Source organism: Choristoneura fumiferana, chromosome 14 (genome assembly GCF_025370935.1).
Source record: "Choristoneura fumiferana chromosome 14, NRCan_CFum_1, whole genome shotgun sequence".
Taxonomy (NCBI): domain Eukaryota; kingdom Metazoa; phylum Arthropoda; class Insecta; order Lepidoptera; family Tortricidae; genus Choristoneura; species Choristoneura fumiferana.
In genome coordinates, this window is record NC_133485.1 from 8,385,141 (window position 1) to 8,394,388 (window position 9,248).

Below are 9,248 nucleotides of genomic sequence, written 5' to 3' on the forward strand. Positions count from 1 at the left end.
GTAAATAGGTACGAAAGCACTAAAATTTTCTTCGTAAAATTACTTATGTAAAAAAGTAGGTAGTATCAGTACGTAGTTGCGGCTGAATTTGAGTTAATCTAAACACTTCAAATATCTAACTCTAGTGATAGAAATGCCTAACCGTAGCATACTTAGAGCTGGAAGATAAAGTTGCTCAAATGTAACGATATTATTATTTTGACATCCTTTTTGTTTTTACTACCAGAATCATATGCTGGTCGAACTTAGTAATTTTAGCTTAATTTTTCTTTCTGCAAACTGTACTAAGTTGGCAAACTCCGCCCCTGCCTGGGCGTGTCACCAAATTCTAATTACTAGTCGTGTCTGGCTGCAACTAGTACAGCGGCGTCACGACATCCAAGCTGCCGTGGACATACTTGCCAACTCGCTATCAGATACATAGCTTGTATCCTTTTATTCGAAGAAGGTTGAACATTCTGCAGCGACTGCAGAGGATTCTCAAGACGTCAGATATAAAGCGAGGCCCATCAATTCCACAAAGGTAAAACTTTGCGAGAATCTAATTATAGCTACACAGTGCCATGTCTAAAGTCTCGTTAGTTGTGAGACGAAGAATCATGATTTATAAGCTTTTTTTTTTTAAAGAGGTATTCTACCATATTCCTCAGTTTATTTGCAGAATGAAATTGGTTCGACATTTAAAATAAAGCATGTGAAAACACACAATCGTACAGTAATGGTTATCAAATTAAAGCTGGTGACCGAAGATGGTGACACAAAATGTTTACGCAAAACGTAACATCGTAGGTCGGGTCGTGTAGAAGTCACTTTACGAGAATGTGATGGACCCTTAAATCATTTTTATTGTTTTTGACAGCCTATGTATGTCAATGGACCGGTCACTCATTCGACCGGGCAGTCATTCAAAAGCACTGAGAGACGTTGCACGTAACGGTCTCGGGGTCAGAGCGGAGCTCTCAGTGTCAAATCGTGTCATTAAGTTAATCTAAGATCATCTGAATCATATTTATAGATATAAACAGTTGTACGGTATCAGGAACGCGATAATATAGTGGTGAACGTAATCGCAGTTTAATTTCATCTTCATAACCTCAACCCTTCACAAGACACCGGCGGCAGCTAGCTACAGGAGGCGGCAGCTGTCCAGACCGATCCCAGGGGCTCGGGAGAGGGTCTGCCTTCACATCGGCATCATCACCGACGACCAAGGCGCGGCCTGCACATCGAACCCGCGAGGCCAGCGGTTTGGTCTAAGTATTAACGTCAGCGGCGCAGGGTGCGCACGCACATCTAATCAAATTCAACCCACCGGCAGTTCTCAGGGCGAGAATTGCCAACATTTTTGGTGGAACCCATGAGAGGGAGCAGAACGTTAGAAGAACGTTAGAGAAGAATCAGCACGATAACGTACGTCGCAGGGCGCGTGTACCTACTTCATTATCATCTCGGCACGGCGGGCGCCGCGCGCGCATACTTCACATCATATCATCATAATATTAAGACATTAAATTCAGTGCGCGTTAAGTCATTTTCGCAGTGAGTGAAAGTGCGGTTTAAATAGTGCAATAGGTATTGACACTCGAAATATTCATCATTGGAAGAAATTTCGCCGCCATCTTGTTGCGAGTAGCAAACAAGCAAGCAAGTCATCACACAAATCATCGGAGAACGGACGGAACTCGGCAAGTCACTTCATTCATTCATTCAAAGACTTTTAAGTGTTTTTATACATTGTCATTCACTTCACTCCGATCAATTCGGACGACTTGCGAGTTGCATTATCTATGGTCAGATGAGCGCATAACTGACTCATTCATTCGTTCATTTGTGGCAAATGTCATTTATTTATCAACATAATCAACAATCGTTATCTGTAATCAATAACTAACCTTATCATTTTCACGTTATCAGTTAATCATTACGGCATAAGTAAACAAATGCTGTTTTAGTGAGGTTTAAGTTTAAATACAGTGTTGTGTTTAATTTGATCAAACAGTGAGATTTATTGTTGATATTGCGCATCGATTGTTGTTAGTTTACTTTAGGTAAGTAGGTAGTTTAAAACAAGTTTGGATCACAGGGTGTGACTATTGTTATTCAGTGTAGGCATTTATCGTTCGTCATTGAATTCAGAGGTTATTTACTTGATTTAAACACATCAAGTACTTCATTCATTTAAGTCAATATGCCTCCTAAAATTCATGCCAAGATTCAATTTATGTCGAAATATCGCATGCTGACAGATTTCGCTAGTACAATAAGCGAAGCCCAAGGTACATCAGCGGTGGCAGTAGCTAAACGTAATTTCGGTTCATATTATAATCAGTTCGTACTAGCATATGAAGCGTTGCTTGGTCTTTCGTCAGAGGAGATTCCTGAGGGAGAAATGGAACAAATTCACGCACAGTTCAGTGAAATCAATAAGTTACTTGTCAAGTTGGAGCAGGCATCGGAGGGCAGGGGGTCCGCAGACGAGCCTAGGATACCTCATCATAGCCAGGTAATGGCAAAGTTGCCTTCCATTGAACTGCCTAAGTTTAGCGGCAGGCCAATGGAGTGGATGTCATTCTTTGATCTCTTTCAATCCTTGGTCCATTCACGGGACATTTCAGATTCGGAGAAGCATTTTTATTTGCGAGCATCACTGTCGGGTGAGGCGTTATCGGTTATACGTCAGCTACCGATGGATGGTCAAAATTATTCAGTGGCACTGAAATTGCTCACAGATAGGTATCAGAACCACAGGATGCTGGTAGATACATACTTGTCACAGATCACCAACCTACCGGTCATTAACAATGTTGAGAGGTTAAGGTCAGATTTCTATGATCCTCTCCGAGAGTCTATTCAGGCACTGGAAAAGCTTAAACAACCAATTAACGAATGGTCATATTTAATTGTGTTTTTAATCATACAGAAGCTGCCAACATTGATCAGGTCAGCATTCGAACAGCGGTATGGGACGTGTCATCAGGTTCTACCCAGTGTTCATCAACTGCTCGAAGTACTCGACGAGCAATGCAGGGTGCAACTCGCCGTGTCACCAGCACCGGAAGCGGCTTCAGGGAGAAGCTACCACCGGCCACCACCACGACGAGGACGGCAGGGTGCGTCCACCTCGGGGGCACGTGGCAGGCCAGCACGTGGAGTGCATAAAGTTCATCAGGTGAATTCTATTTCATCATGTTCATTTTGTAGCGGTGACCACTCATTATATAAATGTGTAGACTTTCTAAGTATGTCACCAGTAGCACGCAAGGCGTGGGCGAAACGTAGCGGTCACTGTTTTAAGTGCTTGAGGTTGCACTATGCTAGGGACTGCAGTCAACGGAATTGGTGTCTGCACTGCAAGTCTCCTGAGCACAATTCACTCATTTGTAATGCAGGGGCAGCTCCTAAGGCTAGGGAATCGCCTGAAAGGGACCAACCTGTGGTGTCAACATTAGGCCACGGTAGGCAATCGCCCAAGCGTCAGTCACCGGGCAGGCAACCCCAGCATCATGCACAAGGCGTGGGCCAGGGTGGCTACCCACTTGTGTGTGCACCTCAACCGAGCCAGGGCGGCCACTCAGATATACCAGTGAGTCAACCACTGTACCAGGAAGCTCCATCAGCTCAGGCGATGGCAGCTTACCGGCCAAGGCCTCCGGTAGGGGCAAGGGCACAGTGGGCTCAGTCTGAGTATCAGGCACTGAGGTATGGGCAGCGGATCAGCCCCATTCCTCCACAATCACCACCATCTCCTCAATGAGATGCTACCACTGTTGGTGTGACACAGTCATTACCAGTCACCATTTGTCCCACGGCGGTAGTAATGGTGAAATCAGGTGATGGCAATTATTTTAAGGTTAGGGCCTTACTCGACACCGGGGCGAGTGTCTCAGTAATTAAACAGTCAATAGTTCAAAGGTTAAAATTACACCAACAGTCTAATGGTAATAATATTTATGGAGTTGGTCAGCAACGGGTAAAGGTACCTGGTTCAATAGTCAAGTTAATAATCAAACCTGTAGGTAAACAGGTACCCATCATTAGTACAATAGCTTCAGTCATGTATTCACTAACGGGAAACATTCCATCATATGACACTCAGCTCAAAGATCAATTACGGTTGTCACATATCATATTAGCTGATGGCAAGTTTGACAAAGCCTCAGATGTGGACATCATTTTAGGTACTGACATATTAAATTATGTACTCGATGGTTCAAAGATTTCCACTCACGTTCCAGGAATAGCAGCCATGCTTTGGACATGTCATCATGGGTTCATTGACCTCGACTCACCAGTCAGCGGTGACGTCATCACAGTCAGCGGGTACGTCCGTGGAGGACTACGGCCTGCACGCCACTAGACTCGAGGAGGTGCTCGAGCGGTTTTGGAAGGTCGAGGAGCCGCCTTCGAAGCCTGCAGTTCATCCAGATCACATGGAATGCGAAAGGTTGTACATTTCCACTACTCAACGTCTGCCTGACGGCAAATACATAGTCAGGTTACCGTTACTTTCAACACGCTCATCATTAGGCGAGTCAAGGTCGCTTGCAATGAAAAGGTTGCGAGCTTTGGAGAGAAAAATGTCTAAGGACGCACTTTTCGCCTCCAAGTATAAAGATTTCATGAGAGAGTACGAAACTCTCGGTCATATGTCAAAATCGGATTTTCAATTTAACTCAGAACATTTTGTCATACCGCATCACGGTATCTTCAAACGAGGCACCGATAAAATCAGAGTTGTATTCGACGGATCAGGGCGATCGTCCACAGGTGTGTCACTCAATCAATGCCTTCACTCTGGGCAACCTCTTCAAAATGATATCACTAAAATCATTTTAATTTTCGACGTCATCAAGTGGTATTCACTACTGACATCAAAATGATGTTTCGTCAAACATTTGTTCACCCAGATGATAGGAAATATCAATTAATCCTCTGGAGGGAGGATCCGTCACACGATGTTCAGGTATATGAATTAAATACTAATACCTACGGGCTGAGGTCAAGTCCATTCATAGCTATACGGACGGTGTTGCTACTAGCGGACGATTGGGAGGTGTCGCATCCAATTCACACGCAGCACACGTCATGCGACGAGATATCTTCGTTGATGATATCCTCACAGGAGCAGACTCCGTGGCAGAGGCTCAACAGCTCAAGCAAGAGCTCATAGCGCTACGGGAGCGCAGGTTATGAGTTACGTAAATGGTCGTCCAATAGTAGGGAGCTATTGCGTGACTTACCGGAGGAGTATTGCGAGCTGCCACACTCATTTGATACTGAGGATAAAAGTTCATCAAGGTATTAGGTGTTCAATGGGATCCAGTGTCAGACTCAATGGCATATCAAATCAACGTGCCACTTGGTCACCCTCCTACGAAACGTAGCGTGCTCAGTACAATCGCACGTTTGTACGACCCGTGTGGTTATTGCGCACCAGTCATATTTCGATTCAAAGTATTCTTACAGTCATTATTCTCGGATGGCTCAACTGGGACGAGCCGATCAATCAAAATCAAATCACTCAGTGGACGAACTTACGCAGGATCTCAATCATTTGTCTCATTTACAGATTCAACGGTGTGTCTCACTACCGAGCGCCGTTTCATACTCATTGCACGGTTTCGGCGACGCCTCGGAGCTGGGATACGCGGCGAGCGTCTATCTACGGACGGTGGATGCATCAGGACATGTCAAGGTCAGCTTAGTCATTGCTAAATCACGCGTCGCGTCACATAAACCAAGCAGACGATTCCAAAATTGGAACTCAACGCAGCTCACCTGGTATGCAAACTGCTTAATCACGTCGCAGATTCGTACGACGACTCTGTTCAGTTAGAGACTATCAATGCTTGGTCAGATAGCAGTATTGTTTTGTCATGGCTCAAGGCCAAACCTCACATGTTACAAACATTTGAATGTAACAGGGTACAGGACATTCAACAGTCCAAACGTCACATCACATGGCGTCATGTCAGATCAGAGCGTAATCCGTCAGATGTCGCTTCACGCGGAATGTCCGCAAGGGAATTAATTCAATTTAAATTGTGGTGGTCACCTGATTGGTTATTGCGGGAGGAATCCCAGTGGCCACAGTTACCAGTCACTATACCTCAAGAGTTACCAGGTTTCAAGAAATTAGTTCATTTTGTTACGCCAGTAGAGTCGTGGGAAGACGCACTCTTATCACGTGTCAGTTCATATAGCAAACTAATCAATGTCAGTGCATTCATACTTAGATTTTGTAAAAATATCAAGTTGCCGAGGGAGCAAAGGAATCTTCAGTCTACACTGTCATTGGACGAGATTCGCGCAGCTACTAAACATTGGATAGGTAAAGTTCAATTAGACGCTTTCAAGGAAGAAATTGTTATGGTCAAACAAGGAAAGCTGGTCTGTAAATCATTGCAGAAGCTTAGCGTTTTCGTCGATGACGAAAACTTACTGCGTGTCGGCGGACGACTACGTAAATCAGCTCTACCATATGGAGCAAAGCATCCATATCTCATACCTAAGGATCATAAATGGGGTCAGTTACTCATCGAATACTATCACAGGTCATATTGTCATGCAGCGACGAACGCGCTCATTGCTATAATCCGGAGGGAATATTGGTTTCCGTCACTCCGACGTCAAGTTTCAAGGGTTATCAGGAAATGTTTAGTTTGTTTCAGATTCAATTCATCGGTTCAACCGCCATTCATGGCAGATTTACCGGCTGACCGAGTCACGGCAGCACGGCCTTTCTCAGGTGTTGCGACAGACTTCGCAGGCCCATATTTAGTTAAGAGTAGTTTATTAAGGAATGCTAAATCAGTCAAAGCTTACCTATGTGTGTTTGTCTGTTTAGGAACCAAGGCGGTTCATCTCGAGGTGGTTTCAGCATTGACGATCGAGGCATTCATCGCGTCGTTCACCAGGTTTGTCAGCCGACGAGGGCTGCCTTCACTCGTCCGATCGGATCGAGGTACCAATTTGTTGGCTCTAATTCTTACCTGCGTGATGTCAATCAGTTTCTGGTCAATAATGAGACTGTACTCAAGGGGGAATTTGCACGTCAAAATATTCGCTGGGAATTCAACCCAGCAGGAGCTCCTCACATGTCTGGTTTGGTAGAGTCAGCTGTCAAGCATGCCAAGCTTTTACTCAGCGAGAGGCTGGAGACACTATCTTCACGTTTGAGGAACTATCAACTCTATTTTCAAAAAATAGAGTCCATAATGAATTCAAGGCCGTTAGTTCCTATGAGTGAGGATCCGTCAGATTCGAAGTGCTCACACCGGGGCACTTTCTCATTGGTCAACCATTAGTAGCTCTACCTGAAACCACATTGGAAGGACACTAAGACGTCGAGGTTATCACGTTTCAGGTATTCAAAAAATGTATCAATCAATCTGGTCAAGGTGGCATATTGAGTATCTCAATAATTTACAAGCGCGTAATGGTATTCTCAAGTCAATAACCTCGAACTGAATGATCTGGTTCTCATTAAGGATGAGAACCACCTCCATTACAATGGAGGCGTGGTAGAGTCATTGAAGTGTATAGGGAACTGACCAGAATGTCAGATTGTCAGTCAGTAAATTAAAAGACTCAAGGTGGCGAACTCATACGCCCAGTAGTCAAGTGTAAATTGCCTATAATAATAAGTAAGGTCAATCATAATCATATTTTTCTATTTGGTAAGGGCACCAATTGATATTGTGTAATTTATAATCATCTTGTATCTCTATGTAGACCCTCAGTCTAATGGATATTGTTTCATTTCATGTGTATAATGTATGGAAAATCAACTCTTAGGATAAGTCATAGTCAATTGTATACCTACATTTTCAGGATAGGTAGAGCGTTTATTCATGTGCTACACCTAAGTGCATATGTCAGCTGTTTATCAGTAGATCATAAGTCAATATTTTGTAAGTAGAGTCAATAGTGGCTTGCAAGTGTTCAGTCCATCTTTCGCCTGGCCCTGGCAGGAAATGTTTACGCAAAACGTAACATCGTAGGTCGGGTCGTGTAGAAGTCACTTTACGGAGAATGTGTGATGGACGCTTAAATCATTTTTATTGTTTTTGACAGCCTATGTATGTCAATGGACCGGTCACTCATTCGACCGGCAGTCATTCAAAAGCACTGAGAGAAGGTGCACGTCAGTAACGGTCTCGGGGTCAGAGCGGAGCTCTCAGTGTCAAATCGTGTCATTAAGTTAATCTAATCATCTGAATCATATTTATAGATATAAACAGTTACGGTATCAGGAACGCGATAATATAGTGGTGAACGTAATCGCAGTTTAATTTCATCTTCATAACCTCAACCCTTCACAAGACACCGCGGCAGCTAGCTACAGGAGGAGCGGCAGCTGTCCAGACCGATCCCAGGGGCTCGGGAGAGGGTCTGCCTTCACATCGGCATCATCAGACGACGACCAAGGCGCGGCCTGCACATCGAACCCGCGAGGCCAGCGGTTTGGTCTAAGTATCAACGTCAGCGGCGCAGGGTGCGCACGCACATCACATCAAATTCAACCCACCGGCAGTTCTCAGGGCGAGAATTGCCAACACAAAATATTAGGTCATTTGTACCAGTATGGCGTTTCTTCAGGGTCTAATTACGGAATGACAAAAGCAATGATGGTATGGTGTCGGTATGGCGGGCTGTAAGTCATACCGAAGAAGTATGGCATTACACTACCGCCTACTTCTTTTTATCGACTATCGGAAAATACAAGCATTTTGTGAAACAAATGTGTTCGACACTCGTTATTTATCCGACACGTTCGATTAACGCCCACGCGATTGAGCCGCCGGGTACCATCGCTATGTCCATCATTTTCTTTTTCGTCATTCCGTAATTAGACCCCTGAAGAACCGCCATACTGGTACAAATGACCTAATATTTTGTGTCACCATCTCCCGGTCTATAAGTATTTTCTCAAACATGCTATGTCGAAAACTTGTCGCAGAACATAATTCACATGCGTACCTATTCGTATTCTGTAGGGGATCACATTTCCTGACGGTGACCATAAAAGGGGTAACCACTGACGAGTATTATTTTTTATCAAATATTTAGGTGCCGTGACCAGGTGGAGCAAAATACAAATGAGCGTATATTGGGAAGCATAAAAGTTAACGATTTGTTGTCCCCTTCCGTGTCGCGTGCCGATGATGAATGAAATAAGCGGTGGGGTCGAATCGATGGGATAATAACGCTGGTACTGATAATCGTAATGAGGTAATAGGAATTAT

At 44.2% G+C, this 9,248-nt stretch overlaps 3 protein-coding genes across 3 annotated transcripts in view; all 3 read left to right on the forward strand.

Moving 5' to 3' along the window:
• LOC141435020 (ribitol 5-phosphate transferase FKRP-like) overlaps positions 1–9,248 on the forward strand; it is a 48,643-nt gene that overhangs the window by 21,923 nt on the left and 17,472 nt on the right. The window lies entirely within an intron of this gene.
• Positions 1,699–4,241, forward strand: LOC141435010 (uncharacterized). The gene is made up of 2 exons (XM_074097524.1): positions 1,699–2,503; positions 2,921–4,241. Exons 1-2 carry the CDS (start codon positions 2,189–2,191, stop codon positions 3,752–3,754), a joined length of 1,149 nt encoding a protein of 382 aa, XP_073953625.1. The 5' UTR covers positions 1,699–2,188; the 3' UTR covers positions 3,755–4,241.
• LOC141434979 (uncharacterized) overlaps positions 8,647–9,248 on the forward strand; it is a 9,517-nt gene continuing 8,915 nt past the window's right edge. The window contains exon 1 of the mRNA XM_074097474.1: positions 8,647–8,656. Within this exon, the coding sequence (XP_073953575.1) occupies positions 8,647–8,656 (10 nt within the window). The remainder of the gene's footprint in view (positions 8,657–9,248) is intronic.